Raw genomic sequence first — 17,878 nt, 5'->3', positions numbered from 1 at the left:
AGCTCTTTGCTTCTTTGCTTCTCTCTGTTGTTTTGGTGTGAAGCAGAGGACAACCAGCCGTCCAGGGTTCAGATGGGCCCTGAGCGTGCGTTGCTTCTCGACAGGCTCGCTAGCAACGTTGCCAAACGGAAGAGCTCGATGCCACAGAAGTTCACGGGTAAGAGCAGCAACACAGATGTGGTTCAGACCTCAAACTGCTAACAAAACAGCACTTTAGTTTATTTTTATTTATATATATATCATATTTTATTTTATTTAAACTGTTGTTTTTCTAGCAGCTCCTGTATGCTGACGTCTTCTTTTAAATGTTTTGCTTTTTGCTGTGCTTTAAGGTTTAAAAGAAAATAGTTCATGTTTATTTGAAGCTGTGTGTCTGAGCTTCTTGTGTTGTCTGTCTGTCTTCTTTGCTGGCCTTTGTCTTTTGCCAGAGAAGAAATGAGAGCAGAGCAGCTGCCTCATACCTGCACACATCACAGTGGTCTCCACTATCCTAAATTCTCTACAAGAGTGGCGTCATAGGTGGGTACAGCCAACCATGCATGGTTAATTAATTGAATTCATGTTAAAAGAAGAAAAAAAGAAAGAATTTGTACCAGAAACCTGTTTTATTACTCATTTTGTGGGTTTTGAGTTGAACTCAGATTCTATGTCTGAGCGGTGGATGATCAAAAGTTAGCAGTTTCGGTAAATGGCTGAGTTGGCACAGCCATTTCCCAAACTTTATAAGCACACAAATGATTTTCAATAGCTTGTGCTCACCTTTCTGGTTAAGCTCAACCTTGAGTTGTAGTTTCGCAATCACGCCTCAGGCTGCTGGCGCACAGACACAGAAAAAAAGACTCCTACGTCTATCAGCTTGACAAATGAAGTGAGATCTTTCAATATGACAACCACAGGGGAAAAGAGAAGTAAGAGAGTCTGCAACCACAGAGAAAGAGAGAACAGGCGGGAGGCGAGAAACGTGAGCAGGTGTCTCAGTGTCGATACTTCTATATAGCAGCTGCACTGGGGGCCTTCATCTGCTGTTATCTGCTTCCTCTCAAACCTCTGTCCCCTCCTGGTTCAGGATGCCGTCTTGCTTTAAAGCCTCTTTTGTCCCATGAGCCAGATTTTCTTCCTGGGGGTGATGCATGATTTTTTGTCCTCTCCCCATATGGATCTGTGTTAGCTCTTCAATCTGTTAGCAATAACTGCTCTTACTGCTATTTGCTGCCTGAGCCATCTTTCTGATCTGTGTGAAACCTCTTTCTGTTGAGTCTTCAGTGCTCTCTTGTCTCCTTGGTCTAGGTGATAACGGCGTCTGCCTGGATTTGAGCTTTAACAGGGAACTGGTCCACCGATCTGACGTGAAGGACCCCCCTGCTGGTTCACCAGGGCCCGACGGTCACCACCAGCAGCAGCCCTTCCTCTCAGGGCCCGACGGTGACCCGCCTCCCTCTCACAGATCCTACTCCATCCCACTTAACCGTACCGACAGCAGCCCCATGGGCCTTACCAATGGCCACAAGATGGGTCTGTCGCTTCTGGGTCTCCCTCAGCCCCCCCTCAGCATGGACTCATTCCACTCTGATGGCTCCCAGATGCCCAATCCTATCATGTACCGTTTAGGGCACTTGCTTGGGGGGCTGAACCACCAGAACGGGGTCCCCCACCCACACACCCAGCCCATTCCCCTGTCCCCTCGCGAGGCCTTGCGAGTGATGCAGGCCGACGGTGAGGCCGGAGCACTGCCCGGAGCAGTGTACCCCTGCGGCCACTGCAGAATCATCTTCCTGGACTATGTCATGTTCACCATCCACATGGGCTGCCACGGCTTCCGTGACCCACTGGAGTGCAATGTGTGCGGCCACCGCAGTCGGGACCGTTACGAGTTTTCCTCCCACATAGCCCGTGGCGAGCACCGCCTAGAACTGAAGTAGATCACGCCTATGCACACAAATGAATACAACCCTATGGGAAAACACACACAGATTTACTCATATATGTAGCTGGTAGTATCAGAAATGAAAGCATGAACTAGCAGCTATATCTACTCTGTGTGTTTATGTGCATGCATGTGTGAGTGTTTTTGAGTGTGTGCTTATGTCTGAGTGAGATATTGAGAGACACTGTAGGAGTGTGATGTCTGTTCTAGTCATTCTGTTCTCATCTGAAAAGATGGGCTGACTTAACCTCGGCAGCTGGTTATATCATAAAGCCAAAAACCTTGTTTTTGTTCAAATGTTCAGCAAAATGGCAACAAAATGCATCATGTACCTACTATTGTTTTTTCCTTTACCTTTTTAAAGATGTGAGAATAAAAGACGAACCTTCCCCCATGACACACAAACTGCACCATTTTACCAATTCAAGACTGAAGAAAAAAATCCTATTATCTCGAAGGTCACATGTCTCTTTTTTAAGGCTGTGGTTTTCCGTGCAGTTCACTGCTTCAAAGGACACCACTTGACTTTGCACCCTGTTTTGGTTTCTCACTCCAGAATATTATACTCATTTAGCGCTCCCACAAGTTAGAAACGCCTCACAGTTTGCGCAGAGACATTTTTGTATCACAAAACTAGATGCATGTGTAAGATGGACAGAGGTGACAGGGATAGAAATAAAAAGAAATTGCAGCTCAACAGCAGATTAATGCTGCCCTGGTACATTAGATTAAAACAACAAAAAAGGGAGGGGAAGAGTTATGTCGGAGAAGGGTGAAATTTTCTGTTTTTCTTTGTTAGGTGATCAGAAGTCTCTTCACAACATCTGCTGGGGGAAACGCTGTACTGCAAGGCAGAAGACAGTTTGTTACTATGGTTATTTCTTTGACTAGAAAAGCATGAGAAAGTGCACAGAAATTATTTTATTCAGCAGTTTCACTCTCACCTCACCCACAGAATGAATAGTAACAGATCATTCATTCCAGTAAATCTTCAGATATGGGAATTTGTGAGCGTCAGAGCAAAATTTTGGTTTTAAGAAGAAAAATAAGTAGGGTATATGGGCATTTTTGACTTTCTTAATGGCAGCTGACAGCTAAATCTGGCTCTTTTAAGGGGAAGTTTTAGTGAGACACAAAGTGAGGTTTGACTTGCCGCTGACTAACTTATCATGTTCATGCGTCCTATTTTTTTGTGTGCATGTGGATGCGCTTCGCCCACACGCCAGTGGAGGAACTTGTTCACGCCTTTATGCCTTCAAACCAGAAAGAGTGCTGGCTTCATCCAGCTGCCACCTCACTATCTGTCCTCTCCATCAGCCCCAGTTCCCTTTTTCTCTCTTTGGGTTTGAAGAGAAGTGAGGCAAACTGTCATCACAGCTTCATGTCTCTGTATCAGATTAAAAAGCCTAATCATCCATTTCAACAGCAAACCTTCTCTTCTTCTCTTTTTTCCAGTTACAACAGGGTGATTTCAGGCCATTTTTTCTGAGAAGTTATGTAGATGTTGAGTAAGATTGTGGCTTAAACAGATGGGAAGTTTTTTCATGGTGGTGTGGGAGGATAAAAACTTTAAAAAGGACATGTGTTTTTTTGTTTGTTTTTGTTGTTATGGGACTTGAATACAAAAAAAGATTGCTTATGCCCAGCGTGGATGAGCCTGAACGTAATTTCCAACAACAGTGGCAGAGCTTACTCAGACCAGATAGGAGTCACAAAGCATTGGTGACGCAAGTCCAGTCAAAATGAGAAGGTTTTGGAGACATCTGCTGACTGAATCATGGGACTCATACTGAAATCTAAGCTGGTGTATTTTAATGGCAACAACTGAGAATCCACTCAGTCAGAAAACCTCAGTATGCAGCAGGTTAGCACACTGCATTTGAATCTCAATCTCATATCTATCTGGCTTCATATTGTTAACGAGACACAATATAAAATTAATTAATTGAATTGAACTAAATTTAAAATTTGTTTAAACATAAAGACAAATTAAAACAGGGAATCAAACCAAAGGAATTTACAGAAAAAGAAAAAAAAGTCTTTTTCCAAAGGGAGTGGGAAGAAATCCCACCTCCTAGTCTCACACACAATGACTCACCATATATATACTTCATAATATACTTATATGTCACATCAAGCGTGTTAACAGCCCCAGCCAAACAAAGATAAGAAAAATAAAAGCAACAAACTGACATAAAACAATTCAAATAAATAAAATATAATAAAAGTAGTAAATGTAGAAGAAAAATCTAATTCAGACAAAAAAATTAAAAAATGGTTAGCACCGCCGCCTCACAGCAAGAAGGTCGCTGGTTCGAGCCTCGGCTGGGGGGAGGTTTGAACCTGGGGGGCAGTGGCCTTTCTGTGTGGAGTTTGCATGTTCTCCCCATGTATGTGTGGGTTCTCTCCGGGTTCTCCGGCCTCCTCCCACCGCCCAAAGACATGCATGTTCTCCCTAGGAGTGAGTGTGTGTGTGAATGGTTGTTTGTCCATGTCTGTGTTGTCCCTGCAATGGACTGATGACCTGTCCAGGGTGTACCTGCCTCTCATCTGTTAAAATTCTGGGATAGGCTCCAGCTTACCCGCGACCCGTAATGGACAAGCGGTAGATAATGAATGATTAAGAGTCAGGTTGGGTTTAAGGCCAATAAGTAAACGTGAGTTTTGAGACAGGTTTTAAAATGGACAGTGTGAGAGCCTGAAATATTAAAAATATATATGGATCAATAATAATAGTAATAATTACAATAAAGTGACATCTTCAGTAATAGGAACAATACTATATATATATATATATATATATATATATATATATATATATATATATATTCAATAACAGTAATAATAACACAATAACTGATGAAAATAAATAATTATCAGACAAACCCATTTTAATCAAAAATCTTTGTGATATATTTTTAAGATACTAAGAAATTTTACTGTAAAACTTTGAGATAATAAATGTGAAAATTTGGGCAGTGACTTACAACACTTAGAAATTAAAAAAAAAAAAAAATTAGACATCGAGTCAGAAATTTTGACTTACTTCTTTCATGTGACATTTTTTTATATCAACCTACTGGTAGAAATAGGATTCCATAGTTTTCAGGTCTGAACTTTAACACAAAAAAAATTAATTCAGAACTTTGATATATTGATTCAGTATTTTGAAAATTGTATGTAACCATTTTGAGATACCAAATTAAGATTTTATAAATGTAAAGTCCGAATTATTTGTTTGTTTGTTTTTTCTTTTATTTAATGACTTTTGTAGAAATAGGATAAAACACTCAAATACAACAGCAAGGAGGACGTGCAATGCACAGCTACATACTGTACGTATATGTATCTGTGTGCTGCAGAGCATCTGTCTAGCTGAGAACAGGTCTGGTTGGTAATAAGTCCGTTTTTCTGATGGGATTTAAAAGTGGTTTACATCTTGTGTCTTTTTATTGCAGGTGGTATCGTGTTCCAGATGTTACTGCCCTTCATTCTCCTTGTTTAGTTTCTCAGGATGGAAAGCAAAGTTGACCTGGATGATTTTAGAAGTCTCAGTGGCTCATGTGGCATCAGCAGATCAGACATATATTTTGCACTGGGACCATTCAGAGCTTTATACACCAGCAGCAATATTTTAAAATCAATTATTTGGCACACAGGAAGAACTAGATTTGTCTCAATTATTTTTGTCTTTTTGAAAACACAAGCAAAAGCATTCTAAATGAGTTAATTAGTGATATTTTTTTAGAGAGCAGTGAAAACTAGGCAAACCTCTCAGGAAGAATTGTGACAATATTCAGTCACTATTTCAAAATACTAAATAAATTATATTTCTGATTTTTTAAATACTAAGTCTTTATTCATTAATTCGTTTATTTTAACGCTGTATCTCATGAAACTGGTTACATTTTTTCGGGTCTGGATTTGGGGGGTTTGGATGGTGAAATACCTTGTAATTGTCCTGTTATTCTTTATAACTCCGGAAGATGGCGCTGTTTCTACAGTTTTTGAAATGAGCACAGCCAGCGGTTTTGACTTGATTGATCCACATGTTTCAACTAATCCGACCTGTTTAGTCGTTTTGACAAAGAATGAAGGCGGATATAATTCCCTCTCTTAGATATGAGTTCAATATTTTACCGTTAGATTCTTATAACGTGCGCTAAAAAGGAGCTTAACGTTTAAAATAACTTGTTACCTTTGCTTTGACTTTTTATTCCGACCCAGAGGAATCAGATCTGAGCATGCGCACTGCATCGCTTCTACGAGGACGGGGAGGACATCACGGAAAAAACGTAGCAGAAGCACCACAAACCCCACGCCGAGATTTGGCTTCTCCGCTGCGCCAAAACTGCGCGACCAACGCGACCCACGACTATGCCCGGTGCGGCAGTAAAGTGCGGGACGACCACTTGACAGGCCTGGCCGAGGTCTGAGCCGTTGCCGAGGAGGGGAAATACATTTATTCATATGGGAGCAGCATGCGGGAAATGGTCGGAGGTTGCTGCGTGTGTTCAGACGAGCGAGGCTGGGCTGAGAATCCGCTGGTGTACTGTGATGGACACGGCTGCAGCGTCGCCGTTCACCAAGGTAATATTAGCCGCTGTTAGCGTGTAATTACCGGGCAGCTGCGGCCGCTGAGGTGGCGGCTGGAGACAGCCAGAGGCGCTGGTAGGTCTGTCGGTAGGTTTCTAAGTAGGCTTGACTACGTGCGTGTTGCTGCGTGTGGGAGGGGTGGGTAGGTAGGCGTGCTGTTTGTTGTTTCCACTCAGCACACGAGTGAACGCTCAGGGCCGGCAGGGTGACACCGATGCTGGATGGCGCATTGATGGCAGGTCCGTGTTTGGTTGTCCGGCCCGCAGAAAGAGGCGTGTTTCCCCACATAACAGCACCGGTGAGGCCCGCCGGGTTGGACACTGCCTCGTCTTCTGTCCACTTGCTTTGTTGTTTTAATCCCACTTGAAAGGAAGGCAGATAATTCCTGGGATCATATTTCTCACACGGGATCCTTTCTGGCAGACTGTTATAGATTTTATACGCTCATCTGCAGGTTCTCATCTTAGATTAATGTGATTTCTGTTAATCGGCAAAAGTGCCTGAAATTCGATAGAGAAAATTGAGGGGAAAGCAGGTTGAGATGAAAACTGGACTTTCAGGATTATCCAGATGACAGATGAGCTTATTTTATTGGACAAGCAAAGTAATCTGAAAGGGAGTTGCTTTTTAACCTCCATTTTTTAATTTATTTATTTGTCTCAGCATGCTACGGCATCGTCCAGGTTCCCACCGGTCCATGGTTCTGCAGGAAGTGTGAGTCACAGGAGCGGGCTGCGCGCGTGGTGAGTATGTCATCCTCCTCCGAGTCCAGTCTCATCTGCTTTAAGTATCTATTTTATTTTATTTTATTTTAATAATTTAGAGTGATATTAGACTCACAAAAAACTCTGCTCCTTCCAGAGGTGTGAACTTTGCCCCCACAAAGATGGAGCCCTTAAGAGGACGGACAGTGGAGGTAAATCTGTTTCCCTGACGTTCAGAACAGGACACCACTGTCCTTCTTGACTAAAATAAATTAAAGACAATCATATAAATCTTTGCCATGTCATTGATCCTCTGCTGATGTGTCTGTCGATCAGGCTGGGCGCATGTGGTGTGTGCGCTCTACATCCCTGAGGTGCAGTTTGCCAACGTTCTCACCATGGAGCCCATCATCCTGCAGTATGTCCCACATGAGAGATACATCAAGGTACTGATGCACACACACTGTTGAGTTGAAACCTTGCATTCCTCTTTATCAGAGGTCTGAAAACACAACTTTACACTGTATGGGTTTTTAATATTTCAGTCAGGACACTATGTCAGATTTACCTCCCATGCATTTGCTTAAATCAGTGTTATTCTAGGTACATAAGTTAAGCCCCATTGTGTATTTATTTATATTTTAAAGGATGATGTTAACAGAATCATCTGTTAACTTGTTTTTGTTGTTGACCATCAGATATAAGAACAGCTTGCGCTCAGTTTTCTGTTCCAATTCCTCCTTATTTACTCCCTAAATTAACCATAATCAGGCTCAATTGTTAAACGTTTGTGTCAGGATGTTGTAATAACATCAATTACATCTTAATAACTTATTGGATGTTTTTAGTTCTTTAGAATTAGCCAAATACAAGCTAAGAAAGACAATGTAGAAACCTCTTAACGGGGAAATTCTCAGGTTTATTTCTTTAGGCTCTTTTAATAAGAGACAGATTTTTCTGTAACACAGTGTAATTATTTATCTAATCATTTTTTATCTAACCTAATTTTTTATCTAACAGTAGGTTTATCAACTTCATGATCTTAAACATTTAGGTGTGTATCAACACAAAGGAGGAAAGACATCAGCATGGTTTTAGAGAAGCAACTGTTGCTGCCCATTAATCTCGGACGGGTTATAAAGTCATTTCCAAATTTTCTGGAGTCCATCATTCTACAGAGACAAAGATTATTCTCAAATGGAAAACTGCAAATCTGTCCAAGGATGGACATCCCAGTAAGTTTGGCCCAAAATCACACTGAGATGTACACAAGAGCTACATCTTAGACTCTCCAGGCCTCAGTTTTCATGTTCAAAGCTAAAGTTCATGGCAGCACAAGAAAAGGACTAAATATGGTATGGTTTGTTTGGAAGGATTGCAGGAGAAGGCCTCTTCTCTCTAAATAAACAATCCATGGCTTAGGTTTTCAAAGCTGCATCTGAACATACCACAAGACTTCTGGAACAACACTGTTTGGACAGACCATACAAAAGTGGAGATGTTTGGTCAGAATGCACAAAACAAACCAAACACAGATCAGCAGAAACATCCCGACCAGCTGTCAAGCACAGGGGTGGAGGGATGGTGATTTGAATATTTTGGAGTCAGATATTAGTCCATCTGTCTGACAGCAATTAGCTGCAACTCATGCAACAAAACAATGATCCCAAGCACAGCAGCAGACCTACAACAGAATCACTGAAAAAGAAAAGAATCAAGATTTTGATCCAGTCAAAGTCCAGACTTTCGCCTGGTGGAAATGCTGTGGTGGGAAGTTGGAAAGCAACATTGTAAAGTAGAGTGGGCCAGAAAGTTTTTTCAGATTATTGTTGCTAAAGGTGGTTCCACAAGCTGCTGGATGGTGCGCTTTTTGTTAAATAAATAACAACACAGTGAAATATGTCATGTGTTGTTCATCTGAGGTTGTATTTGCATCATTTTAAGACCTGATAAGGACCAGATAATTGTTTTATTATATCCTGTTACATTAAACCTTAGAACTTTAGGAAGCTTTGCTTTCTTTTTAAACATGACATAATCCACATATTTGCCTAAATGAATGTCCCCAGGCAGGGCTCGAATGACACCGGAGCTTTTGGGGGAGCCTTTGTCGGGCGTCCAACGTGTCTTTGCACATCATGTGCATGCGCATATATATTAGTGCACGTAGCATAGTCAAAAATATGGTTACTACAAAAAAAGACCTCTGCTGCTACTGTATCCAGCTTGTTTAATCAGAAACAGGAACGGAAAGTTCTTTTAACAACCACAAAACAAAGCATATAAAGTGTTTTTTGTGTGGACGCAAACAAGCAACGCTGCTGTCCACGGTGCTGAAGGAAACAGAACGGATCACATTTGGAGGATTTAAATAATTTAATTAAATAAATAAATAAAATAAACAAAGCTGACAAATGAATGCTATTCTTTTCAAGACACATCAGGAACCTTTCTGAAAAATTAAATGTAACCTGAAATTGAACTATTTTTAGGGCTCCCTCTCAAAGTATCAGCTGTATGTCTTTAGGGGAGCTCCTGTGTCTTTGAGGGGAGCCGAGCTCCCCTTAGCTCCCCCATAATTTGAACCCTGTCCCCAGGTAAATAATAAAATAAAATATTCTTTCACAGCAGGCACAACACTCGCTCCAAAACAGATGTTTAGAAGTTTACTTGTGAACCAGCTTATACAACAAAATAGTTGCTCTATTCTCTCAAAATGTCATAAAACCATCACAAAATTTCCAGCTTTCTTTGCTCATAATACCCAGATATTCTTTCTGTCAACAAGGTAAGATTTTGGAGAATCTTTGTTTCATATCTACACTCATTTCTCTCCATCTGAGAGCTTATGAAGTACCCAAGTCCAGTGGTGTCACAATGAAAGTAGCTTCAATAAACTTTTTGTAGATAAAAATTCTGAACTTGAAAGTAAATTTTGGCCTTTTCAAGTCAGATCAGAGCTTGTTTGTGCATCATGATGCAATGCAGCGTCAACACGTGTGGGAAAGACCACAGGTTCTGCTTCTTCCTGAACGGGAAAGGCCGCTTTGCTTCACTTCCTGGCTGCTCCCTCTCCACCTACACGTCCCGTAGAAACCCAGATCTGAGTGCTGCAACGTCACGCCTGCTCTCTGGAGGATGCAGAAAGTCTTTCTGGGAAATGTGGGAGATTTCCAGTAGATGTAGATGAAGCCGGTTGAGTGAAGAGCAAAGGTGTGAAAGTAACAGAAGCAAATACACGGAATACTTGTGTTGTAGTAAATACTGATGAAGTGATTAGTTGAAATTCATTCAGATGATGGAGATTTGAATGTTTAGGGGTTGTAGAATATTGGTCAACAGTTGCCTTGTGGAGGTGTGAAAATTATTTAAACGAAAATGAGCACTGAAAAGTCCGAAATATCCCTACTTTGCTAATAAGAAAACCGCTCCACCACAGCCTACTTTCACGCTGTTGTAACTGTTTCATACATTAGCTGTTTTGGAGGGTCACTCCTTTATATTTTGGTATTTGGCTCAGTGTGTATACCTGGAGTAGTGTTAGTGTGTTTTAGGCAATATTAAAAAAAATCCCTGTTTGATGCTTTGGCTCAGTGGCAGGAGCATCCATCGTCGCTGATGTGTCCGTGTGCATGCCTGTATGTAAATGCACATGTGCAAGTGTTTGACTGCCTGGTGTCGTGTTACTGTCAGCTACAGTAAATTGCATGCAGCTTTTCCCCCGTCAGAGCCATTCAACCAGATTCTGCTGCCTGCATTCCTTAACGGTGTCACAATGAACAGCAAAAACTCGAGAAGCCACTCTTCCTTTTTACGTTCTCGGTGCAGGTTGTGTCCTCGGCCTTTCATTTCGTCCTCTGTGGGGAAATGGAGAGCTGAGTGGGATGTCGGTAGTGGAGGAAAAAGGGAGCGAAAAAGTGAAATACAGAGGGCTGAAGTGAGAAGGTAAAAAGCCTGCTGTTCCTTTGTCTCGCACCTGTTGCTAGGCCTCTTCTGCCCCCCGCCAGCCAGCCCCGCTCGCTGGTGGAAAAGCCGAAGAACAAATACAAAAGCATGTGTTGGGTTTGTTTGCTTTGTTATGCTCACATTTGTTTTGTGGATGTTTGTCTATTTACATGTCATTGAGCAGGGATGTACATTTTTTATATACTCATTGTGTGATGCTCTGTTTAACAGAATTAGGAAGATATTTGATTTTTAACACAATACTAAAAAAAAAAAAAGAAAAACACTGGTCCCCCAAACATCTGGTCAACAGTTTTGTTGTTCAAAGCCCTGCAAAAGACTGTGTTCACTTTGAAACCTCATCTGCTACAACTTCCTAATCATTCACAGTACAGCTGCAGCAGGACTTAAAGGAACAATGATAGATTTTAGTGACTAAATAACAGGAAGATATGAGGGTGCCACGGTGACACTGGTATGGAAAAGCAGCGCCTGTTAATAATAACAATGAGTGATATATCCATGTCTCTGCACCTCATCTGCCCTGCAGACATGTTATATCTGTGAGGACCACGGGAGGGAGAGCAAAGCAGCCTGCGGAGCCTGCATGACCTGCAACCGACAGGGCTGCAGACAAGCTTTTCACGTCACCTGGTGAGTGTTAAACAGTGAATGTTTCTGTGGTTAAGCCTGTGTATGGTGGTCTTCTTTAAAAGGGAATCATATAAAAAAATGGTATTTTTTATGTAGAAATATATTGACCCGTTCACAGTTTAAGCTTGAAAGAAATACTCTAAATACAGACACACATTTGCTCACACAGCAGCAGCACTTTTCACAGTTTGTCAGGTTTGAATTTTTTCCTGAATAAAACATCAAATTTAAACAAGAAATGAGACGAAAACAGAAAACTTGAGTCTACATGAGTGTCTGCCACCCCACATATCTTTAACTGAGCAGAAATCACAGCTACCAGCCTCGTTGGGTATACTTCTTTAAGCTTGGAACATGCAGCCATCAGGATTTTTAATCATTCCTCAAGACAAAACTGTTCCAGATCCTTCAAACTGGGTGGGTTCTGTTAGTGATCATCAGTCATAGAGTCAGACCACATTCTGATTGCTGGACCTGGTCAATGGTGCTCTGGTACCCTATTTCCCGGGGTGTGCAGCTGGAACATTGGGGTGGGTGCTGGCCTGGTTTTCCTGGGCCCTTCGCCCTGACCACCCTTCCTGGTGGGGTCAGCAGCTGCCTAACTTGGGCCCATTGAGGCCTGTGACCACAGGGGTTTCTGGCTGGGGCCTTCCTCTGGGTGGGTCCGGGGTCGTCTTTATGGTGTGGTGGCATGGGTTCGTGCTCCAGGATTGCTGCTGATGGCCCGGGTCTCTGGGCCAACCTAGTCAGCCTCTAGCCTCCGTAGAGGTGTGGTCACATTTACAGGATGACACTCATCTCTGATCGCTCCTCATTCATCATCGTCTGCATGCTGACACAGTCACTGAGTTGTCCAGTGGGTCCAGTACACTAAGAGATACTTGTGTTTAGGTTGACTTTTTTGTGTGTGTATCTGCTACTTTGGTTGTTGTTGTTTTTTGTTTGTTTTTTTTGTTGATTTGATTAATATTTAGAAACTCTTGATGATTGTCTGCTTTGTTTTTCTCTAATTATATTGATTCCATAATTCAAAGTAAATAAATAAATTAATTAGATTGTCAAGAGGAGCCTTATACCCAGAAACCCAACACTATAGAAATGAAACTTAACAAAGTTTCATTTATATAGTGTTATCTTATGAAAGGACATACTAAAGCATTTGCAAAAATGTGACGGGTGCACTCACTTATGTGAGATACTGTATGAGTCGTGGGTCATATATATATATAAATAAAAAAGTCTATAATCTGAATTTTGACACACCTCTTTTTTGGTTCAGAGATGTTGCTTGAACCAGTTTCAGGTTGTCTCTAAAAAGCAGGGGTGTCAAACTCATTTTCACATACAGTACAGTTGGCCGGACCCGTAAAATCACAGCATAATAGTCTATAAATGATTAAAATCCACATTTTTCTTTTGTTTTAGTAATCAAGATGTTTATATTTAATGAACAAATAATGAACAACCTAAAACGTCCGGAGAAAAATAAGTTAAATTTCAACAATGTTTTGCCTCAGTTTATCATTTACACATTTATTATCATTTAGAAAGCATAATGCATCTATAAAAACATTTAACCTCACATAACTGGAAATGTAAAATACAGTATTTCACATTATCTTTAAAGTAACTTTTTAAGATGTAGAATTTCTTTTTGTGTAGTAATCCCGACCACCTGAACAGACTCACCTCCTACCACAAACTGAAAGGCTATGATGATTGGGATTGGAAGCTCTCGGCCATAACTGAGCTGTTTTTGTCTGAGTCTTTTTGTCAGTGTGTTATTAAACCTGACTCTCCTTTGTGATGCTGTGCACAGTGCTCAGATGGCTGGTCTGCTGTGTGAGGAGGAAGGTCCAGAAGCTGACAACGTGAAATATTGTGGTTACTGCAAGCACCACTACAACAAGATGGTAAAAAAAAAGGATTACTGTTACTTTTTTCTTTTTTTTAGCATCTCAGATCACTATGAGGATCCTTCTAGTTCTGTATATCAGATTGTTTTATATATTTTCCATGCTAAGATTTAAATAATGATCTTTTTGGCTAGAAGAGCATACCCTCATCTTGTTGTCTAATCATCTCTGAAAGGCAGCACAGCTCTGTAATGTCACAGTAGCTGCTCAGGAAATAGTTTTTAGATAAATCAGATAAGTTTGAAAGAGGTGGTAGATGTTGGTAGGGTTGTATGATGTATTTATGAAGTGTCTAGTGACTAAAAGCTACTCAGAGCAGCCCCATCTGGAGAGAGAATTTATCACCACCTAAACAACTCCTACATTAAAGATTTCATAGCATCTACGTTTCAGTGCTATACTGTTGATATTCACATTGAATCACACTTTTGTTTACACTCTGAACTGCAAAACCACCTGCAGCACCACAGTCTGCAGTGCATTGAAGAAAATACTCTTGTTTGAACACTATGGACCTTATTTTGTGGACCCATTCTATGTTATTGTCTCAAGACTGCTCATAAGCACTTCATACACCCCTACTTTTAGAAAAAGATCCCTCTTAGGTTATGTCGCGATGCAGAGTAAGGCTCATTGTCTTTTGCTTTTCACAGCAGAAGAAGTTGCGCTCCAGTGAAAACACGAGTAGCTCCTTCAGTCATTCCAGGGGGCGCTCTAGCTCTCCGTCACAGGAAAAACATCACCACCACAAACAGAGGAAGGTAAGCACAGCTGTAGTCAGGATTATGGGGTCTGGCTCAGGAAGATTTCATACTGGGTAAAATGGACCAGGCAGCCATGAAAAGAGCTGGTAGGATTATTTAAATGTTAGGAAAAGCAGCTTCAGAGCTTCGTTCAGGCTTGGGAACACTAACTTTCTCACATGAACTGAATGTGTCAGTGTCACATGCGATTCACCTCCCTGCTGCTTTTCTGCAGCGCTTTGAGACAGCTGTCTGGCTGGATGTATGACATTTTCAACTTGGTACAGGTGTGAACTGCAGTCACATGACTACACACAGCAGCAGTGGGTTTATTCAACATTAGATCAGCTGGAGTCTCAAGGGATTCCTGAATAAATAAAGGTTATATAAATAAATATATACATTCGCCAGTCACTTTATTAGGCCCACCTAGCTAGCACTGGGCTGGTCTCCCTTTTGCCTCAACTATTACCTCTGCCAAGGAGGAGGTTTTGTTTTCAGCAGCGTTGGTTTGTCTGTCTGTCTGTCTGTTAGCATCATAACGCACAAAGTATTAGATTGATCTTGATTAAATTTTCAGGAAATTTCAGAAATGGAAAAATGAACAGGTAATGACATTTTGAGGGTGATTGGGATCATAGTCTAGAAGATTTCTTTACTATTGGGAGATAGGGATGATTTTGACATTACAGCCTCTAACTTAACAGATAATGCCCAGAATCACTGGCAAAAAAAAATACAAGATGACATCATAGTAAATGTGAAATACACTAACAGTTAATCCAGATTGGCGTCATTAGAGAAATTACAAATTTCTTCAATAACTTCGACTGTTATAGCCATTTGCTTCATTTTGGTATCTAAGAGCACGTTTCCAGGGTCAAGGATTCTAAATATGATGTGGCCTCTATCCCAAAGACAGAAATAGATATTAGCTTGACGTACACATAAGAGTGTTGGAATGGGGTTGGTAACTGAGTGGGCTGTTGAGCCTTTTGGGGTCTTTCTCAGGTGAGTCAACCTATCGCTTGGTGGAGGTCTGCCTGCTCTGAGTGCTTCTCGTTCTTCATGGTATAGATTCAACAAAATGTTGGAAACAATGTATTTTGGTTAAAAAAAAAACTTCTGCTCTCTGGATATTTTCTCTTCTTCAGACCATTCTCTGTGAACCCTGGAGATGGTTGTGTGTGAAAATCCCAGCAGATCAGCAGTTTCTGAAATACTCAGACCAACAACCACGTTCAAAGTCCCTTAAATCCCTTTTCTTCCTCATTGTGATGCTCAGATTGAACTTCAGGAGGGCGTCTTCACTGTCTACATGAATAGATGTGTTAAGTTGCTGCCATGTGATTGGTTGATTACATATTTTTGTTAACAAGCAGCTGAACAGGTGGACTTGATAAAATGGACACTGAGTGTATATATATATATATATTACACTGGTGGTCTGAAAAAGTCTGCTTCCTCTGGCTCCTTGTACTCCCAGTGTAATTTGAAAGAATCCTTCATTACCAAGCGCAAACAACCAATCAGATTCAGAGGGAGTCTTTAGGCAGAGTGGTTTGCACATACATGACCACTTTCTTTTAAAGACAAGGATTTGGAGGCAGAGCTGAAGCACAGCAGAGAGGGTGAGGGGAGGGGCTTATGAGCCCAAAGCTTTGCATCCAGGTTCTGAGAGATATTTCTGTTTTTGGAACTGAAATAGTTTCTTATTTGTAAGAAAGTGTTTGTGTGTGTTTTTTCAGAGTCATAAGGAAAAGCTTCGGCAAAAAGAGCGGCACAAGAAGTCCTCTGACAACATGAGCTCCTCCATGACAGCCAGCAGCATAGAAAAGGTACAAGAATCCAAACCACGATTGACTGGAGGCATGTTGGTCTCTATGGGATAAAAGTTAACATCAGCACCTCGGCCTTTGTTTGAATGCTGTCAAATGAGGCCATGCTTGCTTAGTTTGTTTTGGTTCTGACCTACATGTATTGGGACAGATCTCCTCCAGTCATCACAGCAGCAAGGACAGTGAAGGGAAGTCGAAGAAGCTGAGCTCCCACAGTCATGGTCATCGCAGTAAGAAGACAGGAAGCACTGGCAAGAGCTGTTCCTCTTCCTCCTGCTCCTCCAGTCCCTTCAACACAGGTATGAGGCGTGAAAGCCTGATGTAACAGTGGGAGGTTGTTTTGGTGTTTGTGTTTGACTGTAACTTTCCGTTTCTCCTGGAGGAGGCACGCTGTCCGCTCCTCAGGATTTCCATCAGCTTTCATCTTCCTCCCGCCTGGACCGAGATCGTGGAGGCGACGACCACAGCGGAGAGGAGCGTAAGGAGCGTCACAGGAGGTCTGCAGTACACGAGGAGGAAGAGGAGGAGGAGGATGAAAAAGAAGATGACAAAGATGAGGAGGATGAAGAGGAAGAAGAGGATGACACTAAATACCACAAGCCACCAGCACTGACTCCTGTTGATGGCCCACTAGCAGCTTCACAGAGTCACGACAGGTCAGAGGGCAACTCCAGCCCCTTCGAAAACAAAGTCACCATCTCCACCTTTGGGTCCATTATGCGCATCACCTCTTCATCAGGACTGGGCAGCAGCACCAAGATCCGCAAGATCACCACATCAGGTGACTACAAGCCCTCCAAGTCTCTCTGCAAGCCATCGCAGCTCAGCACGCCACCTATATTAGAAGAGGCGGACCTGAAGGACAAGACCACGCCTCCTCTGCTGCCCCGCGAACGGAGACACCGTGGCAGCAAGAAGAGCCGCCACGGCCCGGGACGCCCACGGGGGAGCAAGAACCGAGAGAGGAGGGAGGAGGATCATCACCACCACCATCACCACACGCCGCCTCCACCCCCAGCCTTAACCTCCTCACTCTACACAAGCCCGTCCTCCATGCCCCAACCTGCCTTCCCCTCCACTCTTCTTCCCACCACCTCTTCCTCTTCTTTCTCCTCCTCCTCTGCCGGGAGTTTTTCTACAGGCCGCCTCAACTCGCTGCTCAGCTCTGGTGAGTCTGAGCGAGTGGGCGTGTGTGGTAACCCCTCTAACTTCCTGTGTGCGTGTGCATAGGGGAAAAAAAACTGCAGTGTTATCTGTTTGCACCCTGGTGTGTTCATTGGCGGTGTGACTAAAGCGCTGAAAGGTTTCCGTGACACACAGCTGTTTATCTGGGTTTCAGGACCTCACAGCGTTTTAAACAAGCTGCTTGGAGCAATAACCAAGCAGGTCACACAGATTTCAGATTTTCTAACTCTGCTAAGAGTTATTTCATCTGTGTAAGGCAGAGGTCTTGTCCTAGATAGTGGTTTCTATGTGAGCTGCACATTTTCTGACCTACTTTCTGAGTCTTGCAATCTCCGGGGGGCTATGTTAGTCTCACTACGTGTCATAAGAAAAT

The 17,878-nt window shown here is 42.2% G+C and overlaps 2 protein-coding genes across 14 annotated transcripts in view; both read left to right on the top strand.

Annotated features, from left to right (window-relative positions):
* The window catches only part of LOC121638096 (zinc finger protein Helios-like), a 41,641-nt gene extending 39,320 nt beyond the window's left edge, over window positions 1-2,321 (top strand). For 6 of the 9 annotated variants that reach the window (XM_041982566.1, XM_041982564.1, XM_041982567.1 and 3 more), the window contains 2 exons: window positions 44-157; window positions 1,288-2,321. In XM_041982566.1, the coding sequence (XP_041838500.1) occupies window positions 44-157; window positions 1,288-1,919 (746 nt within the window). In that variant the 3' untranslated portion in view covers window positions 1,920-2,321. Of the gene's footprint in view, window positions 1-43; window positions 158-428; window positions 520-1,287 lie in introns of those variants that run through there. The other 3 variants (XM_041982571.1, XM_041982565.1, XM_041982572.1) reach the window with 3 other exon arrangements.
* Window positions 2,322-6,164: 3,843 nt separating this feature from the next.
* Window positions 6,165-17,878, top strand: part of LOC121638726 (protein AF-17-like) — a 28,334-nt gene continuing 16,620 nt past the window's right edge. For 2 of the 5 annotated variants that reach the window (XM_041983676.1, XM_041983673.1), the window contains exons 1-10: window positions 6,165-6,514; window positions 7,184-7,263; window positions 7,382-7,436; window positions 7,561-7,670; window positions 11,720-11,823; window positions 13,643-13,736; window positions 14,393-14,500; window positions 16,231-16,320; window positions 16,472-16,619; window positions 16,700-17,488. In XM_041983676.1, coding sequence (XP_041839610.1) covers window positions 6,406-6,514; window positions 7,184-7,263; window positions 7,382-7,436; window positions 7,561-7,670; window positions 11,720-11,823; window positions 13,643-13,736; window positions 14,393-14,500; window positions 16,231-16,320; window positions 16,472-16,619; window positions 16,700-17,488 — 1,687 coding nt within the window. In that variant the 5' untranslated portion in view covers window positions 6,165-6,405. The remainder of the gene's footprint in view (window positions 6,515-7,183; window positions 7,264-7,381; window positions 7,437-7,560; window positions 7,671-11,719; window positions 11,824-13,642; window positions 13,737-14,392; window positions 14,501-16,230; window positions 16,321-16,471; window positions 16,620-16,699; window positions 17,489-17,878) is intronic. The other 3 variants (XM_041983675.1, XM_041983674.1, XM_041983677.1) reach the window with 3 other exon arrangements.

The sequence above is a fragment of the Melanotaenia boesemani genome, chromosome 4 (assembly GCF_017639745.1).
Source record: "Melanotaenia boesemani isolate fMelBoe1 chromosome 4, fMelBoe1.pri, whole genome shotgun sequence".
Taxonomy (NCBI): Eukaryota; Metazoa; Chordata; class Actinopteri; order Atheriniformes; family Melanotaeniidae; genus Melanotaenia; species Melanotaenia boesemani.
The sequence above is the reverse complement of the archived record's forward strand: the minus strand, read 5'-3'. Positions and strand labels throughout refer to the sequence as shown.